This window comes from Zingiber officinale, chromosome 3B (assembly GCF_018446385.1).
Source record: "Zingiber officinale cultivar Zhangliang chromosome 3B, Zo_v1.1, whole genome shotgun sequence".
NCBI lineage: Eukaryota > Viridiplantae > Streptophyta > Magnoliopsida > Zingiberales > Zingiberaceae > Zingiber > Zingiber officinale.
In genome coordinates, this window is record NC_055991.1 from 126,378,949 (window position 1) to 126,399,570 (window position 20,622).

The following is a 20,622-nucleotide window of genomic DNA, read 5'->3' on the forward strand; positions in this document are numbered from 1 at the left end:
TTTTCATTTTTTGATTTTTTTTAATATTTTAAATTAAAAAAATCAATTAAAAAAATAATATTTCTTTATATAAATTTCTAATACATTAATATATCCATTCAACATATTACAATACTCAATAAATACTTAAATTTATTTTTTTTTTTTTTTTTTAAAACCAAACACTATAATCTAATTGGGAAGCCTGAACCCCAGAGGTAAAATCTAAAAAAAATTATCTTTGATACTATAACTCAAAGCCTGAACCCTAGAGGTAAAATCTAAAAAAAAAAAATAACTTTGATACTATAACCCAAAGTCTGAATCCTAAAGGCAAAATCTAAAAAAAATAGCTTTGATACTATAACTCAAAGCCTGAACCCTAAATAATTTTGATACTATAACCCAAAGCCTAAACCCTAGAGGTAAAATCTAAAAAAAAAATAACTTTGATACTATAACCCAAAGCCTGAATCCTAAAAATAAAATTTTAAAAAAATAATTTAATTATTTATTTTAATTCAAAAAAAAATTTAAAAAAAAACTAAAACCTGATATCCTGCGCCCGCGCACAGTCGCGCACTGTGCAGGCGCGCAGGATATCAGAATCGTGTGTATATATATATATATCTCCTAACCCCTAAATTACAAGGACAAACCCCTATATTGCTAAACCCGGAGCTTGAAAAAAATAAAAATAAATAAAAAAAATATTGTGCACCGCGCGATGCAGAGCATATATTCTTCGTGTGTGTATAAATTTTTTTCAAGTCGACACAAAACTTGCTCTAAAGCATTTGGTTTACTTGCAACCATAATTAGATTTTTCAAATGATCAATTGGTTAGAAAGTAAAATGAAAACTTTTTCTTAATTAGCTTTCATTTTAAATGGATTCCTTGTATATATAGATATATAAATTTTTACCAAGTAGACACTAAACTTGCTTACAAGAGTTTAGTTTAGTTGCAACCATAATTAGATTTCGATCACTTATATTTCGATCCTCAAATAGGATGACCTAAGGAACATATGATTCATAAGACGATAAAGTAAAACTATTCGTGAAATAAAGAAAAACAATAGTATTCGCAGCTATAGGTCTCCTCTGCGTATTTTTTGCCACAAACAACGTATTAACAAAGGCTAAGAAGCAACAAAAACACCCCATGATATTCAAGCAGAAAAACTAAAAAGCAAGTCAAACAATAGGGCAGAATTTATCAAATCTTTAACTGCTAACACTCCCATTTCGTCGAGCAAATTGTGATATGGTCTAAATTACACGTACGGAAACTAGCATCTGGCAGAAAGAAGTTATACTTCACAACCTTCGCAGCGATCGAGTGCCGGTTCGACTCACGCCCGCAGCAGAGCAGTCAGTAGCAGCCAGCGTAGAGGCTGCCTTCTTCATCTCCTTGCTGCTCCTCAAGGAGGAGCGCAGGGTGCCCATTCGTCTGGCGGAGAAGTCATCCGGCAGCGATTTCCTTGCGGATTCAACCTTTTTTGCGACTCGCCTCTTGGCCAGCTCCACGGCCACGCCGGGGTCCTCTGCTGCGGCCACTGCCGGCTCCGAGAGCTCGCAGATCTTCCTCTTGAGCCGCTCATTCCGCCGGGCCGAGTAGAGGTCGTAGAAGCGGCCGCGCTCGAACAGGGGGCTCTTTGGGCCGGCGCGGGAAGGGGACACGACTGCGGCGGCGACTTGATCGCAGCCGATCGCGGAGTGTTCTTTCACGATGTCAACAACCGAGGTCAGATCCTCCAAGATCGGAGGTTGCGGGGGGCGGGGCGGGGACGAAAGGGACACGGAGGAGCGACTCAAGGGCGGCCGTTTCTTAGAGGTCGCTGCGAGGCGGAAGGAGAGCGGATGAGATCAAGATCGAGAGAGGAAGGGAGGAAGAGGGAGGTTCTTGGGTTTGCGTACCTGGCGGGAGGTGAGCGGAGAGGGCGAAGGCGCCCGGCGGAGGGCGGCGTGGGCGTAGGCGGCGGGGAGAGAGCGCGAGCGGCGGGCGATCCATTCGGAGTGCACGAAGCGATTAGGGTTTGGCTGATTTGTCTGTCGTCTAATTCTTTCCACTTGGACTTCTACTTTATCCGGCTTTAAATATTAGGAAGGCTGCGGCTCTAACGGTCAAAATTTCAAATTTTGGACCGTTGTTGCGGGGACAATACAATTTAACTCAAACATTTAAGATCGGCTATATGAAAATTATTCGTCTAAGTAAAAATTAGGTTAAAATTTATTTTTATTGGCCTAAAAATTTTAAGTTTTTGAGTCTATTTATATTCTTCTAAGTAACACGAAGATTAGCTTTGACTAAGGAGAGGATACAATTAGTAGCTATCCTTAACTAGGAGAAACCAAAAAATGTCAAAAGAAGATTATTCAAGAAAGTGTTTCCTTTGGCAGAAATGACGGAGGAAAGAAAAAGGATAAAAGAATTCCTTTTTCTAAATTACAATTGCAGGTATCAGTTTGCAATAGATAATATATCTTTTATTAAGCCATATATCCCTATTTGCGACTAGTTTAAATATAATCTCATTGCGATAATTCACAGGCAAGTGATGTCCACGCCAGCAGCGGAATGGGTATAACGTTTGGGAAGGTGGCGAAGGTGACTCCACAAGATGTCTGGGACATGTGGTGCTACGATCGGGTAGAGGTCCTCTGGATCATAAAGTGCAATTCAGAGGATGGACCACATCACTTATAGGTGAAATTTTTAGACCTCACCTATTATACAGATGGGATCTATGAAATCCCTCCTATGAACGACCCTTGATCCAAGAACGGACCAAAGGTTATGGTCCAAAGGATCCTGGATGACTACGACCTATGGGCACTTGTAATTTAGAATCGAAATGTGTGTTTGTCAATAGTAAAAAGGTGAAATCATAAACTCGAAAGAAGCTTCACCACGACACATATAAGAACAGGTTAAGATAATCAACACAATATTTTACACCTGTTAAAAATCGAACCCAAGTCAATTGATAATGATACCTTGCATGAACCAACTGTGTCAAGTCGTTGCGACATCGAATGTGTGTTTGTCATTTGATGCTTATTATTATTATTATTATTATTATTATTTAATCTAGATATGCAAACACGGGCCTCCAAGATTGTCTTCCCCTTAGTTTGGCCATCGGATAAATCTAGAAATGCTCCCAATTAGTTAATAGCCAACCTCCATGATTTTTTCCATTCATTGTAGAGTTACGTATGCCCCTAAGAGACTGCACATGATCCAGTTGGAAATCTATCCATAATTTTAATCCATCAAATATCTTACCGTTGTGTCATGACGATGGGTGATACTTGATATTTTCATTGGCAGTAAAAGGTGAAACTGACACCTCGAGGACTTTTCTAGGACGGCCCCTTCCACTGTCTGGAAGGAAGATAAATTATGGAAGACTTTGCCCAACAATAACAGTGCATATAAGAAGGAGTTTTCGCCTAACAATAACAGTGCATATAAGAAGGGGTTGAGACAACTAATTAAACATCTCACACCCATTAAAAATTAACCCCACGCTAGACCGTGGGGAGATTGTAAGATGGTTTGTGATTCGGTAGTAAGAGTGGAGTCTCGTGCGGGATAAAGGTCAATGACACGGAGGTAAAATCCAAGATAGTCAGCCAAAAGTTGTGGCCGACCGGAAGGCCACCTGGCCGATCGGCCACGACCGCGCCCAAGGCGGCGCAGAAACAGCTCGATCGCGGGCCGGGTTTCCGACGCTCATGAGTCCGACTAGGAAAGTTGAGGCGCCGAGTGGCCTGTTCGCTCGGACGAGTTGCGAATCAACGAAGACTCCCGCCCAAGCACGTGGCCGAGCGGCCTCCCCGCTCGTACCAATACACGTCCCCTCCCGGACGGTAGTGGGTCCCTGCATCTCTCCCGGTCAGGCTAGCAACAGACAAAAAGGAGCAGAAAAGGACAAAGGGGGCAGCCAGTGATATCCCTCTCGAGAAATGAGTCGTCGACAAACAGCATGGTTGGCGGTCGGACCGGACAGAGAATCGTACGGTGGAAATTTCCACTGTCACGTCAGAGATATGCTCAGACGGTTGAGGTATGACGTCAGGCGTACTTTTCTGACACGACCATTTCTAGGTATGCTTTGAGGAGCGTGCATGCTTCGAAGAGCGTGCACTCTTCGAAGACCGTGCACGCTTCGAAGAGCGTGCACGCGCCTCCGGGGAGCCCTATATAAGGGCCCCCAACCTTCGACGGAGGTATGCATTCTCATCTACTGTAGCTCTTGGCCTCGTTACGCTGTTTCGATTTCTTCTCGCCGGAGCTGACTTGAGCATCGGAGGGTCGTCGTCGGGAACCCCTTCCCGGCTCGATTTTATGTTTGCAGGTTCTTACTGGGGGCTCACACCAGTCGGAGGCTCATACGCCGTCAACAAGAGCGCCACGTCCCCAGCGTCTGTCGACTCAGCGCCCGAACAGGATCAAATTGGTGCCGTCTGTGGAAACGCACCTAAATCCGAGCGGAGAAGATGGAAGAAGCTGGACGTCAACATATCGTGACGCTCTCCCAAGAGGAGCTCGACGCGCTCATCCAGGCGCGAGCAGCGAAGATAGTGGAACAGTAGCAAAAGACACTGATGTGCGTAGATTGTATACATTTATTGGCATGTTTTAACGCACATTCACATACTTTGAGCATGTTTGATCTATGCATTTTCGTACTTTCATCTTTCCATTTTAGCATATTTACTCTCTTTGTTCGAAGATCTGCTTTTGTGCATTTTCTGTACACAGGAGCCGAAATTGGTGAAGATTTCGTGTTTGAAGCCAAATCTGTGAGCAAAGCAAAGGGAAGAAGGTGCCCTACTTGAACCACACACTGCCCTGCTCTGGGGGTTGCCCAGGCCGTGTGGAGATCACGGGCTAGAAAGCTGCAGCAGGAAACAAAGAGGTCATGGCCGTGTGAACCTCACACGGCCATGCAAGGATCCAAAGAACCCAGATTTAGAAGGAGCCTAGGTCGCGTGCACCGCACGGCCATGTGAGTTTTCCAGAGAAAGGAGAAGCCTCGGCCGTGTGGGGTTCTCAGTGGCAAGGAAAGAGGCAGGCCATGTGCATCACACGGCCGTGCCAGATTTCCATAGGCTAAGACAGTTCAGGCCGTGTAAATCTACACGGTCGTGTAAAGGGGATATTGGAGATGTTTGCCACGGCCGTGTCTCACACACGGCCGTGCAAGGCTAGCAGAGAGGAGAATGGGCAGGGTCGTGTGAACCTCACACGGCCGTGCCACGTGGTCGTGTGGCGCCCAAACCTCACCTCTATTTAAACCCTTCTTCAAGATTTGAAAGGGGATCTTCTCTCCCTTGGGAGAGAGCGAGATTTGGGGCTTTCCTTCCAATCTTGGGAGAATTTCTTGGCAATCTAAAGGCGGATCTTCAACGGAATCGACTCCGGGAGTGTGGATTAGATCCGAAGACCAAGCTTCATCTTAGATAAGTTTTCTTTCTCTCCTCTTCTTGGATTAGGGGATCAAGAAATGCTTGTAATCTCTATATTTTCGGATTTCTCTCTTCGATTCATGGAGTAGATCTCTTGTTTTAGGATGAGGGAGTATTTGTATGATGAATTGATGTAAACTCTTGTAGATTTGTCATTTCCTTATTTCTATGATATTGTCCTGTTTGTAACAATTCAATCTTGAATGTATTGTTGTGATATGGACCTAATTCATATTCTTGATTGATTATTTGAATGTCCTATGGATCTTATAAAGACTATCCCCCACTCGATTTTCCGAGGGAAGCACGCGAAAGGTGCAAGCTCGTGTAAGTACGTTTGAGGGATAAGATTTAGGGAAAAGGAGGATAATTCAAGAGGGTAGGATAGATTTAGGGATTAATCTTTATATCTTATGGGTTGAGGAGCATGATCTTGTGTTGATCATCCAAGGGATCTTCGTGACAGGAACAAGCTCGTGTAAGGACAACATAAGTTCATATCTACTTGATCACATTTAGGTATAGATTTCAATCCTAGGTCGGTTGTCTATTGCAAGAGCGAATCGGCAACCTTCTATAAATGTTGGACAATTGAGAAATAGGATTTGGTAGATCATTTACATTGAGGAATCTTACAAAGAAACCAAAACTCCTAGAACATTCCTTTATCATAGCCCATAATCTTGTTTGTTGATCTTTCATTCCTATGTTTACTTTTCATTAGTTACATTTAGCTTTTGGAAACTAATTGATTAGTTGTTTTGCTAACTAGTGTTGAAACATTTCTAATGCTTATTCCAGTCCCTGTGGATACGATAATCTTTTATATTACTTGCGACATTTCCATACACTTGCGGAGAACGAACAGACACACGCCGAGCGGTTGGCACAGCAGGCCACCTCAGCATCAGGGGGCCGAGCGGCACTAGAAGACCGACCGAAGCAATTTTCTACGTGGGCGCAGAATAGAGGGCAGACCGGCACGCTAGAAGAGGCACCCACTGCCCTTATTCCATTCCATCGGGCTCTGTTCCAGACTCCGTCCGAGTTGGCCCAAGCCAACCAAGGATCATCCGATGAAATGCCCATGCGGGATGCTAGGAAAGGAAAGGCGCCTTGATCCGAGTCATCCCCCGAGCGGATCAATCGCCAGTTCTCTAAGGCAATTCTACAAGACCCGCTCCCAAAGCATTACGCTCCGCTAGCGATCGGAGAGTATAATGGGACAACCGACCCGGACGACCACCTCGGTAAGTTCGACAATGCCGCCACTCTTCATCAATACACCGACGGAGTAAAATGCAGGGTCTTCCTCACCACCCTGTCCGGCTCCACACAACGTTGGTTCCGGATGCTGCCGGACGGATGGATTCGAAATTTCAAGGATTTCTGAACTATTTTCCTCCACCACTTTGCGAGCAACAGGCGCTACCAAAAAACCAGCGTCTGTCTGTTCTCCATGAAGCAGGGTGCCAGAGAGACTCTCCAAGCATAGATCCAGCGATTCAACCAGGCCGCTCTAGATATTCCCGCAATCTCATCCGAGACCATGATGCACGCCTTCACCCAAGGGCTGATGGATGGCGACATCTTCCGCTCGCTCATCAGGAAGTCGCTACGTGATTATGACCATATGTTGAAAAAGGCGAGCGAATACATCAACGTGGAGAATACATCAACGTGGAGGAGGCACAAGTGGCTCGTAAAAAGGAAACACCAGCAGAGTCAACAGCACCGGTCGAACGAAGGCCTCAAACCATTCATCAACCATCCAGAGGACCCCGGGTTGAGGGGATGAGGCCGTATCAGGAATCAAGGTCGCACGCTGTCCAACACGTGGAGGCCGAACGGCCTAAGCCGAGAAGAAAGGTATGGACTCCCATGTTTTGTTTGTAGGACCGTTGCGGCCGGCTAGAAGGGGGGTTGGATAACCTGCAAAAATAAGACAACCCTTTCTCAAACTCTCAACAGTACACTTGTATAAAATTGAAGCAGTAAATAAAAAGCAGAAAGAAAGAGGCAGAAGGTTTTTACTCGGTTACAACCAAAGCAGTAAATCCAAGGAATGTAGCACTAGTATCTCCTTCAGACGGAGAAGCCTCTTACAGCAGTGAAAGCGTAAAATAGAGAAGCTAATCTAGAACAGTAGCGTACAAGTGTTGGAAATGGAATGCACTGAGTTGATGAAAAGCTTCTGAACCAAGGCTATATTTATAGCCTTGGTCGGGGCGACTGGAAGGGTTCCGGGCGCCCTGGGGGGGAATAAAACTTTATCCCCCAATGTTCAGATTGCGTTTGACGTGATCTGGTCAACAAGTCTGGTCCGGGCGCCCGGAAAGGTTTCGGGCACCCAGGGCTGCTCCGGGCGCCCCGGACTGTTCCGGGCGCCCCGAAGCCTAAAGTCAACCGATGTTGACATTTTCATCCGGGGACCACTGCTCCAGTTCAGTTCCCCTCGGTCCGGGTCTTCAACTCCGGATCCGCTTGCTTGGGTGATCTCTGTCATCCGAAAAAGGGCTCACCCGAACCCAAGTTCCGGTCTTCTCGAGCGGGCTTCCTTCTGGCTTCTCATCCCTCAGAATCGCCGCATGTTTCCTTCTCGTCCTCCGGCGTACTCATCCACAGTCTTCGTCCCTCGGACGCACCGCGTGTCATCCTTCTCGCTAGCTGATCAATCCAAGTTAAGCTAGGGTTAAAAATAAAAATAAACTTAACTAAATTTGCATTTAAGTACAAAAAATAAAATAAGTTAAATTTTGGTCTACCTCCCCCTAGACTTATACTAATCCTTCTCCTCCTTTGATCACAAAAAAATGGGGTTTCAAGAAAAAATCTAAGGGTTAAAGACTTAGAAAATTTTGAAACCCTTAAATATTTACAATAATTTTCACATAAACAGTCTCTAAAAAGAAATTAAGTAAAATTTTAATAAAATTTTCTAAGTGAAATTATAAAGAAAATTCTAACTTAAACAGTTTTACAAAAACATTTTTAATAAAATCTTAAAAACTTTAAGCAAAAATTTTCTATTTCATAACAACCTTTAACTGAGAATTTTTCTAAGTATTAAAGAGAATTTTCTAAGAGGAAAAATACTAAAAAAGTATTTTTCTAAGTAAAAAAATATTTTAAGAAAAAAAAATGTTTGAAAAACTTTGAAAGCATTAATTAATTCTAATTTTAATGCTTTGACAGAAAGTTAATTAAACATTTATTTCAATATTTTAGCTTCCAAGTCGTGGTGAGGCACTAGGCCTTCTTGGTTATTGGAGCAACAACCACTTCCTTTGACAAAGCTTCATAGAGAAATTCATTGTTTAATTTTCTCACTGAAAGTGCCAATTTTTATTAATATTTAGACTTAGCAAGATTTAGGAACCCAATAAAGGTTCCAGCCTACTGGATTAACTAAAAAGTTTTTAGGGGCATACTTTCTTGAAATGTTCCTAATTTGTCCAAGGTGATATTTAAAGTACCAATTTAAATTATTAGATCTTCTAAAATTGGTTTTAGATGGACATGTATGGTTTTTCAAGTTTTCTACTTGAATTTTTAAATTTTGAATTTCTAACTTCAATTTTTCATTTTCTAGTTTTGATTTGTCTAACATTTCTAACGGGCAAGATTCAGCTAATATTCCTTTTAAATTTTTAATTTCTTTTTCTAACTTGCAGCAGTCTTTAGTTAGTAATTTAATAAATTTAAAAAGTTTATCGTGAGGAAGTGAACGTCCTAACTTACCTTGTTAATTTCGTTGTTCGTGTCTCCCCCTAAACTGCTCCTTTCTTCCGACGAAGCTCCCCCTTCATCGATGCTTTCGATGCTCATCTTGGAGGAACTTGAATCGTAGTCGTCGTCTTGATGACTCGCCATCAGTGCGAGTCCGGAGAATGCTTCGACTTCCAATTCGGACGATGTATCGTCCCACGTCGCTTTTAGGGCCTTGCGCTTTTGAACAGGCTTTTTACCTTTATCTTTATCCCTGTTCTTTAGCTTGGGGCAGTTGTCCTTGACGTGCCCTTCTTCGTCGCAATGGTAGCAGCGGATCGTTCTTTTCTTTCTACTCTGTGGATTGTTAGTTTTTCTAGAATTTTATAACTTCTTAAATCGTCTTACCATCATTATCATTTCCTCGTCGTCGAGAGAAAATTCCGACTCAGGTTCGTCTCTCGATGCTTTGAGGGCGATGTTGTTCTTGGGCTCCTTCGAACCTGCGCATCTTGATTCATGCACTTCAAATGTCGAGAGAAATTCTTCTAAAGAAATTTTTTCTAGGTCTTTTGAAATATAAAAGGCATCTACTAGTGATGCCCATTTTGGATTTCTCGGAAAGAAATTTAAAGCGTACCTGAGCGAATCTCGGTTACTTACCTCTTCTCCGAGATTCGAAAGTCCGGTGATGAGCTCCTGTATCCTCGAGTGTAGATGTGCAATTGTTTCACCTTCTTCAAGACGGAGGTTGGTGAGCTGGTTGTGAAGTAAGTCCCGTCTCGCAAGCTTAGCTTCGGATGTTCCTTCGTGTAGTTCAAGGAACTTATCCCAAAGCTCCTTTACCGAGTTGTAGGTGCCGACACGGTTGACTTCTTGTGGTGGAAGTACGCTTAGCAGATGGAATTCTACTTTCTTGTTTGCTACGTAGTCGGCCTGCTCTTTCTTCATCCATTGATATTTTACTTTGCCTTCGGGAGCTTCAAAATCGAGTTTCATTGTTAATAATAAATCGAAATCAGTACCAAAAAATACCTCCATACGCTTCTTCCAGCTTGCGAAGTCCCTCTCGAATTTTGGCGGGTAGATGTTAGATCCGGCCATCTCGTTACTTCGTTCGACGGTTATCCTCTTGAAGCGTCTCGGCTCTGATACCACTTGCAGGACTGTTACGGTCGGCTAGAAGGGGGGTTGGATAGCCTGCAAAAATAAGACAACCCTTTCTCGAACTCTCAACAATACACTTGTATAAAATTGAAGTAGTAAATAAAAAGCAGAAAGAAAGAGGCAGAAGGTTTTTACTCGGTTACAACCAAAGAGGTTGTTAATCCAAGGAATGTAGCACTAGTATCTCCTTCAGGCGGAAAAGCCTCTTACAGCAGTGAAAGCGTAAAATAGAGAAGCTAATCTAGAACAGTAGCGTACAAGTGTTGGAAATGGAATGCATTGAGTTGATGAAAAGCTTCTGGACCAATGCTATATTTATAGCCTTGGTCGGGGCGCCTGGAAGGGTTCCGGGCGCCCTGGGGGGATAAAACTTTATCCCCCAACATTCAGATCGCGTTTGACGTGATATGGTCAACAAGTCTGGTCCGGGCGCCCCGAGCTGCTCCGGGCGCCCCGAGCTGCTCCGGGCGCCCCGGACTGTTCCGGGCACCCCGGGCTGCTCCAGGCGCCCCGGACTGTTCCGGGCTCCCCGGAGCCTAAAGTCAACCGATGTTGACTTTTTCATCCGGGGACCACTGCTCCGGTTCAGTTCGCCTCGATCCGGGTCTTCAACTCCGGATCCGTTTGCTTGGGTGATCTCTACCATCCGGAAAAGGGCTCACCTGAACCCAAGTTCCAGTCTTCTCGAGCGGACTTCCTTCCGGCTTCTCGTCCCTCGGAATCGCCGCGTGTTTCCTTCTCGTCCGCCGGCATACTCATCCGTAGTCTTCGTCCCTCAGACGCACCGCGTGTCGTCCTTCTCGCTAGCTGTGTCTCTTGCTCCTCGAGTAGTCTTCCGCTCCGGCTTTCGTACCTCAGAACCACCGCGTGTTTCCTTCTCGTCCGCCGGTATACTCTTCCACAGCGCCTCGTCCCTCGGACGCACAGCGTGTTGTTCTTCTCGCTGACTGCGTCTTCCGCTCAACTACTTGTGCTCCTAAGCTCCTTCACACTTAGCCACAAGGTTAGAAACACACAGGACCTAACTTAACTTGTTGATCACACCAAAATAACCTTGGGGTTCCAACATTGTTCACTTCATCTGTCGGCAACCCACAACACCCGCGATTGTTGGAGTCTCACCCCGGTCACTAAGCCAAGGAACTATCACCGATGATTATCTTCGCCTGACCGGCATCATAATCATCAGAACGCCAGTCGGCGAATAGCCAAACAGTCACCCGAGCAGCGACGTCCACACCAACCAAGAAGCAACCCCCGAGCCTCCCAAGAGCGAGCCAGACCGTCTGCTCAGGAGGAAGAAAATAGAAGCAACACCGCTCGGGGGGGAATCAAAATCATCCCTGGAGGGCCAACCAGCGGAGACTCCAACCGAGCCCGCAAATCATACGCCCGACGGTTAGAGATCCATGCCGTAAGGTGCAGCCGAGAGAAGGCGAATGGGTCCGAGATTAGCTTCGGCCCTGGCGACCTCGAGGGAGTTGAAATGCCTCACGACGACGCCCTCATTATTCGAGCGGTAATAGTAAACTACACTATTTATCGCATCTTTGTTGACACAAGGAGCTCGGTCAACATCATCTTCAAGAGGACGTTTAACCAACTTCAGATCGACAGGGCTGAGCTGTTGCTTATGACAACGCCCCTATTCGGATTCACTGGTAACGAGGTTCAGCCGGTCGGCCAGATGAAATTGGTCATTTCGCTCGGTGAAGAGCCGCTCAGAAGGACGCGGACCACTAACTTCATTGTAGTGGATGCGCCCTCGGCGTACAACGTCATTTTGGGCTGACCAACCCTCAATGAATTTCGGGATGTCGTCTCAACATTCTATCAGAAGATCAAGTTCCCTGTCGAGAACCAAGTGGGAGAGGTCAGAGGAGATCAGTTGGCAACGCGGCGCTGCTATATGGAAATGATCCGAGCCGAGTCAAGGTCCGCTCGAAAGGCTCCCTGGATCGAGGTAAATGCTATAACTAAAAAGCCTCCCACTTTAGTTTATGAAGAAAAAGAATAAGTGCGGATCTAGGATGGCCGACCGGAGGCCACCACCTTCGTTGCATCCGACCTGGAAGCTGGCCCGAAGGAGGAGCTGATCAGATGCCTACAGTGCAACAATAACGTCTTCACGTGGTCAACACACGAGCTACCAGGCATCTCACCGAGCGTCGCACAGCACGAGCTTCATGTCCGACCAGACGCTCGACCCGTAAAGCAGAGGAAGAGGGATTTCAGCGCGGAGCAGAATGTCATCATCCGAGCGGAAGTCGAGAAGATTCTGGAAGCCGGCCATATATGGGAAGTGCAATTCTCGAGCTGGCTGGCGAATGTGGTGCTGGTCTCCAAGCCAGGTAACAAGTGGAGAGTCTGCATCGACTTCTGAGATCTGAACAATGCATGCCCGAAGGATTTTTACCCTCTACCCCGGATTGATCAAATGGTGGATTCGACGGCTAGGTGCGAGCTGATATCCATGCTGGACGCATATCAGGGGTACCATCAAGTGCAGCTTGCCCGTGATGATCAGGAGAAAGTAAGCTTCATAACTGCGGACGACACTTACTACTACAACGTGATGTCGTTCGGACTGAAGAACGCATGTGCTACATACCGGCGGCTCATGAACAAAGTGTTTCGGAAGCAGATTGGGCGAAACCTGGAGGTATACGTTGATGACATACTCATTAAATCAATCCGAGCGGTCAACCTTTGTGCAGATATAGAGGAAACCTTTGGGACTCTAAGGACATACGGGATCAAGCTAAATCCCCAGAAATGTCTGTTCAGAGCAAAAAGTGGGAGTTTCCTGGGGTACATCGTGACCGAGCGGGGCTTAGAGGCGAATCCCAGTAAAGTGAAAGCGCTGCAAGACATGCCGCCTCCCAGAAATCTGAAGGAAGCTCAACGCCTTACGGGACGAATAACCGTGCTATCCAGATTCATCTTGAAGACTGCCGACCGGAGCTTGCCCTTTTTCAAGATTCTGCACCGAGCCACTAAGTTCTAATGGGACGCAGAGTGTGACAAAGCCTTCGAAGAGCTCAAAGTATACCTCAATTCTTTACCTGTGTTAGCCAAGCCGGTCGCCGGGGAAGCCCTTAGAGTTTACTTGTCCTCGACTGAATATGTCGTCAGGTCGGCTCTTGTGAGGTTGGACGGTGAAGAACAGCCTGTGTACTTCTTGAGCCACATACTAAAGGATGTTGAGTCCCGCTACACTGGTCTCGAGAAGTTAGACTTTGCGCTGGTACTTGTCGCTCGAAGGCTCCGCCCTTATTTTCTAGTGCACCCGATCGTTGTGATGACGAACAGCCCCCTAGGGAGGGTCCTTCTCAATCCAGAGGCGTCCGGTCGGCTAATTAAATGGATCACAGAACTTAGCGAGTTCGACATATGGTATCAGCCCTGGACGGCCATCAAGGCATAGTCATTAGCAGATTTTGTCACGGAGGTACAAGAGCCCGAGCCCGAAGCCACTTGGCAGGTGTACGTGGACGGATCATCCACTCGACAAGGAAGCGGGATCAGAGTGCTATTGATCTCTCCCCACGATGAATGGATGCATTTGTCCGTACGGCTGGACTATCAAGCGACCAATAATGAAGCTGAGTATGAGGCGTTAATAGCAGGCCTGCAGGCCGCTCGGCATGTGGGAGCCAGCAAGGTCTTAATTCATTCCGATTCGTAGTTGGCTGCTCAGCAACTTTTGGGAGCTTTCGAGATAAGTAGCGTTAAGCTCAAGCTCTATGCGGAGGCCTTCGAAAAACTGAAAGCCAGTTTTTGAGAGGTGCTCATCCAGAAGATCCCCTAAGCGGAGAATCAGGTTACGGATGAGTTGTCTAAGCTAGCCAGCTCGATATCACCGATCGTCATCTAGCAGCCAATCGAGCAGATATCTCTGGTCACCCACATCGATCGGATGGAGTGGCTCACATTTCCAAATGACTGGCGGACGGCTATAACAGAATTTCTGAAGTTAGGAGCAATGTCTCCCGATCGGTTAGAAGCGCATCTGCTCAGAAGGAGAGCTGGTCGGTTCGTCCTCATTGGAGACCAGCTCTACAAAAAAGCATTCTCCAGACCTCTGCTTAAATGTGTTGGCCCGGAGGATGCGGACTATATTCTGCAAGAGGTACACCAAGGCTCATGCGACGGGCATCCGGGCGGCCACTCGTTGGTGATAAAGATTCATTTGGCTGGCTACTTTTGGCCAACTTTACAGGAGGACGCCGCTCGGACAGTCGCCACGTCCTTATCCTGCCAAAAGTACCACAATTTCTCACATCGTCCCGCGGAGGAATTAAAGACATTCACAGTGTCCTGCCCGTTCGATCAATAGGGCATGGACATTGTGGGACCATTTCCAATGGCGACCGGACAGCGGAAGTTCTTACTAGTAGCGGTCGACTATTTCTCTAAGTGGATCGAGGCCAAACCAATGGCTAAAATAACCGAGCAGATGGTCAAAAAATTCATCTGGCAGCACATCATTTGTCGGTTCGGCATCCCGCGGCGACTCATCTCAGACAACGGAAGGCAGTTCTCTAGTTAACAACTCAAGGAGTGGTGCGAGGGGTACGGCGTCCAGCAGGCTTTCACCTCTGTCATGTATCCCCAAAGCAATGGGCAAGCTGAAGTCGCCAATCGGGAGATCCTGCGAGTTCTTCAGGCTCGGCTCGACCACGACGGCGGGAGTTGGGTAGACGAGCTGTCCGGTGTATTGTGGGCGCTCCGAACAATGCCCAAAGAAGGAACGGGCATGACCCCATTCCACTTGGTGTATGGTGGAGAGGTCATTGTCCCAGTGGAGGTCGGGATAGAATCCGATCGAACCGAACACTACGACGAGAACAATGTCGAGCGGAGGCACTTGGAGCTGGACCTGGTGGACAAGACGTGAGCCAAGGCTGACGTCTGGCTAATGGCATATCGACAAAGAATGAAGCAAAATTACAACAGGCGGGTAATTCCTAGATCTTTTCAGGTCGGCGACCTCGTCTGGAAGAAAGTCAAGCCGGTTAGCGATGTCACTAAGCTGGGAGCTCCTTGGGCCGAGCCCTTCAAGATTGTAGAAAAGCTCCGGTCGGGAGCCTATTACCTCGAGGACGAAGACGGACGGAAGCTAGAGCGACCGTGGAATGCAAGCCACCTCCAGCCATACCGAGCTGGATGAAAGGTGCGCCAATGTAATATGTGATATACTTGTTATCCTCTCTTATTTCCTTCGACCGCAGGAAGTGAAATCAAAAAGGTTTCACAAAATTATGGCTGAGCGGCCGAGCTAGAGTCGGACCGGCGACTATAAACCCCCCGGCCTGAAGACCGTCGAGCGGCGACGTTAAACTCTAGAGTCGGACCGGCGACTATAAACCCCCCGACCTGAATACCGTCGAGCAGCGACGTTAAACTTTAGGGTCGAAGCGGCGACCATAAATATCCGGCTTGGAAGACCGTCGAGCGGCGACGTTAAACTCTAGAGTTGAACCGACGACTATAAACCCTCCGGCCTGAAGACCGTCGAGCGGCGACTTTAAACTCTAGAGTCGGACCGGCGACTATAAACCCCCGGCCTAAAGACTGTCGAACGGCGACGTTAAACTCTAGGGTCGAAGCGGTGACCATAAATATCCCGCTCGGAAGACCGTCAAGCGGCGACGTTAAACTCTAGGGTCGAAGCGGCGACCATAAATATCCCGCTCGGAAGACCGTCAAGCGGCGACGTTAAACTCTAGGGTCGAAGCGGCGACCATAAATATCTCGCTCGGAAGACCGTCGAGCGGTAACGTTAAACTCTAGGGTCGAAGCAGCGACCATAAATATCCCGCTCGGAAGACTGTTGAGCGGCGACATTAAACTCTAGAGTCGGACCGGCGACTATAAACCCCCCGGCCCGAAGACCGTTCACTGGTCATAACGTTCAGCCTTGTCACCGCGTAAACCAAAGGGGAATTACGAAAGAGTCATGGTCTAGTATTCAACTGCCGAACGATAGCTCAAAGGGTAGGGGATGAAGGCCCGCACGAATCAGACAACTCGCTCGGACATACACAGCACGTAAAGCAAACAGTGAAAGGCCAAAGATTCATTAAGCAAAATAAGCCGAGCGACGGATACATAAAATAAAAGAGACCGAACGATCAGTACATAGCCATGACTTCACTCTAGATAATTGAAAAGCTCGTCCAAAATCGTTGTTAGAAGATCAGCATGATCACATACAGGAATAGTGAAATCCTCTGGAAGACGACCCTTTGTCTTCAGGTAATCAGCCGTGGCGGTGATGGCGAGCTCGAACGCATGGATGAGCCGATCACAGGCTTTCTCAACAAATTTCTCTGAGCGGATGTAGTTCTGCTGCATGACAGCAAACCGGCTCGGCTCGGCTCGGCTTCTTGATATTCTTGGAGGGCGGCTCGGGAGGCCTGCAGTGCGTCTTGAAGGGTCTTCAGATGACTCTGAAGAGTGGCCACCTCTGCCGAACGTCCATTCTTCTCGGCAGTAAGCAGGTCAGTCAACTCGTTGACTTTCACCTCAAGCGCCCGAGTCTCAGCATTCTTCGTCTCCAGGTCGGTGATGGCCTGATTCTTCTTGTTGGTGGCCAAAGTGATCTTCTTGTCGTATGTTTTGACCTGGGTCTCGAGCTGGTCCACCATAGTTTGCAAGCCCGAAGATTTGTGTCGCTTGGCCTCCAGTAGTTTGTTGGTCTTATCCAGATCGGCCTTCAGCTCGGCATAAGAGGGGCCTTGAAGGGGGGTCCCACCAGAGACTTTGAGCTTTTTGAATTCCTCCTCAAGGAAAGCTAAGCGGTGGCAGACCGCTATACTTTCCACCCAATGCTGCAATTCGGTTAAAATAAAAAATAAATAAATAAAAAATAATCAATACCGAACGGGGGAGAAGAAATAAAGGCTTATGAGAGTTACCTCGGTGGTTTGTTGTAGATAGTTGTTGCCGAGCAACCCAGGGGGCATCACGCCCACACGCACTCGGGCGTCCTCCCAGACTTTTGTGAGGGGTCCCCGAATGGTTATTAAGTGTTCGGGGCTCGACGGTTGTTCGGCCTTCTGCAAATATTCCTTTGTCGGTAGGTGGAGCAAAGCCTTGATAGTCCTGTGCCGGCCCGGAGTAGACTGAGAGGACGCGGAAGGGGTAGAAGATTGTCCAACTGGCTCAGAGCGAATAAGAGATCGCTTGATTATCCGGCGAGCTGGAGGGAGGGAGCTGAGGGGCTGAGCAGCGATGGGGTCGGAAGGCCAGTCTCCTTGAGATAGGATCCGATCGGACGATAGCGCTTCCACATACGCTGGAGCTAGAGGAGGATCGCCCATCTGTTCAGACACGTGAACGGCTGAGGTGGTCGAGCGGGTTAGGGTGCCCGTTCGGCGGCGTTTACGCCCAACCAACGAAAGTTCATCATCAGTAGACTCGGCTTCCTCAGGCCGAGTGGCCGGTTGCACACTCGATGGGGCGGTCTCCCTGGCTGCATCAGTAGTGACCGTCCGAGCAGCAAACGCCTCGCCCGCCGTCTGCGCCTCTTCACTCTCTACTTCATGTGAGTCGATCGGGGTGATGCCAAGTTTCTCCGCCTCCTGCGCTACAGCCGCCTCTATCTTGGCTACCTTGCGTTTCAGCATGCCGAACACCACCGATTTCATCATGGTCTCAGCTGCAAGAAAGAGAAAAGAAATCAGTTAGACTCAAAGAAAAGGAAAGAAGGTTATTTCTTACCAGGGTCGTTCGGATCGGGCTTAAACCGAATAGGTACATCATCCCTTCGGGCAGCAACTTATGGATGTCCAGCTTCAACCCAGCCAGCAAGTTAGCTGCGTGTATAAAAGCGGGCTCAGTCTGGTACCTTTTCAGGTCGAGGGGAGTCAGCAACGAAGTTTGCCATTGGGTTCGGAAGGGTGGCGGCTCGGGAAAACATAAAAAGAAGAAATGATCCTTCCAATGCTTGTTGGAGGTAGGCATTTTATAAAAGAAAACTAAGCCGATCTGAGCTTAAAACAAGAAGGTGCCCAGCTCGGACTGCTTGGGGTAGTAAAAATAATGAAAATTTTGAGGCTTAAGGGGAATGTTGTGCACTCGGAAGAGCACAACTACGCCGCACAACAACCTAAAGGAATTGGGCACGAGCTGGCCGAGCGGAATACGAAAGTAGTTGCAAACTTCTATGATGTATGGGTGGATTGGAAACCTAAGGCCACCTACGAATTGGTCACGGAAGAAGGTAACAGTGTCGGTCGGCGGGTCATGAGGTCGGTCGGATGACTCGACCAGAGTGAGTTTGTGGTCAGCAGGGATGTCATATGTATTGATCAATTTAAAGGCATCCCCCGAATCAAACCGACTCTCCATGGTTTGATACCAAAGGCCGGGAGAGAGGGCAGAAGAACTGGCCATAATCAGAGAATGAAAACAAAAGGTTCGTCGAAAAGGTTGACGGAAAGAGCAATGATAGAGGAGACTCCGAGGAAAACAAAGGGAAGTAAATACGAACACAAGAGAGGGTCAGAAAACTTACAAAAGAACCTAGAGGGAGGTAAAAGATCGCCGGAGCACTGAGGCCAGGGAAGTCGGAGAAGCACGCGGAGGCAGGGACGATGGAATAGGAGTTGACGCCGGTGCTTTATAAACCTGGGGCTCGGTCAACCTTAGCCATCCGATCCAGGTCATCGGAAGCGAAGTTGGCATCTGACCGTCGAATTAAACTGCTGCCTGTCCCATAGGAGCTGACGCCCTCGTCGTACGATGACGGCGGCGGTGCCACATGGCGGCAAGTTAGGGGGCGACATTTAATGAACGTCATTACTCGAGCGTGGGCACGTGCTCAGCCTTAATGGCAAGGATTGGCATGAATTCCGAGGAGATCCGGTAGACATCAACGTTAATCGTCCTCGGATTGGCAAGGCAATCAGCGGCAAGCAAAACTGCCTAAGGCCTAGCGGGTAGGCCGCGGGGCGGCTGTATGGTAGCCAAATGGCCGGTACACCACCAAACTGGCAGTCCAATCAGTCGGACTTTCAGCCTCCTTCGACTAGACTTGAGGGGAAGACACGTGATCCGGTAGTAAGAGTAGAGTCCCGTGCGGGATAGAGGTCAATGACACGGAGGTAAAAGCCAAGATAGTCAACCAAAAGTTGTGGTCGACCGGAAGGCCACCTAGACAATCGGCCACGACCGCGCCCGAGGCGGCGCAGAAACAGCTCGGTCGCGGGCCGGGTATCCGACGCTCATGAGTCCGCCTAGGAAAGTTGAGGCGCCGAGCGGCCTGTTCGCTCGGACGAGTTGCGAATCAACAAAGACTCCCGTCCGAGCATGTGGCTGAGCAGCCTCCCCGCTCGAACCAATACACGTCCCCTCCCGGACGGCAGTGGGTCCTTGCATCTCTCCCGCTCAGGCTAGCAACAGACAAAAAGGAGCAGAAAAGGACAAAGGAGACAGCCGGTGATATCCCTCTCGAGACATGAGTCGTCGACAAACAGCATGGTTGGCAGCCAAACCGGACAGAGAATCGTACGATGGAAGTTTCCACTATCACGTCAGAGATATGCTCGGACGGTTGAGGTATGGCGTCAAGCGCACTTTTCTGACACGACCATTTCTAGATATGCTTTGAGGAGCGTGCACGCTTCGAAGAGCGTGCACGCGCCTCCAGGGAGCCCTATATAAGGGCCCCCAACCTTCGACGGAGGTATGCATTCTCATCTACTGTAGCTCTTGGCCTCGTTACGCTGTTTCGATTTCTTCTCGCCAGTGCTAACTTGAGCATCGGAGGGTCATCGCCGGGAACCCCTTCCCGGCTCGGTTTTGTGTTTGCAGGTTCTCACCGGGGGCTCACACTAGTCGAAAATTCATACGCCATCAACAAGAACGTCACATCCCCAGCGTCTGTCGATTCAGCGCCCGGACGCAGGATCAGTTTGTATATGCTTTGGCTGTCCACAGGATAAAGTAATTAATAAATGAAAAATATAGAAGCTGCGGTTAACTGAGGTGATCATTTATGTGGGGGCGATGGTTTCAGATTCATATATCAACACTTTTTATAAATGCAATTGCATACACTATCCTTTCAGGTTACCAAATTTCATAATTTAGCAAGCTTTCAAAGCGATCGTTGTGGGTTGACTCAATAATAAGACGACGTTGACAATTAGCACAAGTTTAGATGAATTTTTCTTTGCCAGCTCCCTTTTTGTTTCTCACTTAGCCCAATCATCTCTAGCTTCTTTTCCCGTAGCAGCTAACTGCAAAATTTTGCTTTCGTTTTCTCTCCAC

General features: G+C 47.7%; 1 protein-coding gene across 1 annotated transcript; it reads right to left on the minus strand.

Annotated features, from left to right (window-relative positions):
• Positions 1–1,130: 1,130 nt before the first annotated feature.
• LOC121968590 lies at positions 1,131–2,054 on the minus strand. Its single transcript, XM_042518911.1, has 2 exons — positions 1,903–2,054; positions 1,131–1,823 (listed from the first exon to the last, which is right to left on the minus strand). The coding sequence occupies exons 1-2, from the start codon at positions 1,994–1,996 to the stop codon at positions 1,303–1,305; spliced, it is 615 nt and encodes a 204-aa protein (XP_042374845.1). The 5' UTR covers positions 1,997–2,054; the 3' UTR covers positions 1,131–1,302.
• Positions 2,055–20,622: the final 18,568 nt, after the last annotated feature.

Coding starts and splice junctions, on each gene's coding strand:
- LOC121968590 (XM_042518911.1), bottom strand. CDS start 1,996: ATGGATCGCCCGCCGCTCGCGCTCTCTCCCCGCCGCCTACGCCCACGC. Junction 1,824..1,902: donor CTCCGCTCACCTCCCGCCAG/GTACGCAAACCC, acceptor TCCGCCTCGCAG/CGACCTCTAAGAAACGGCCG.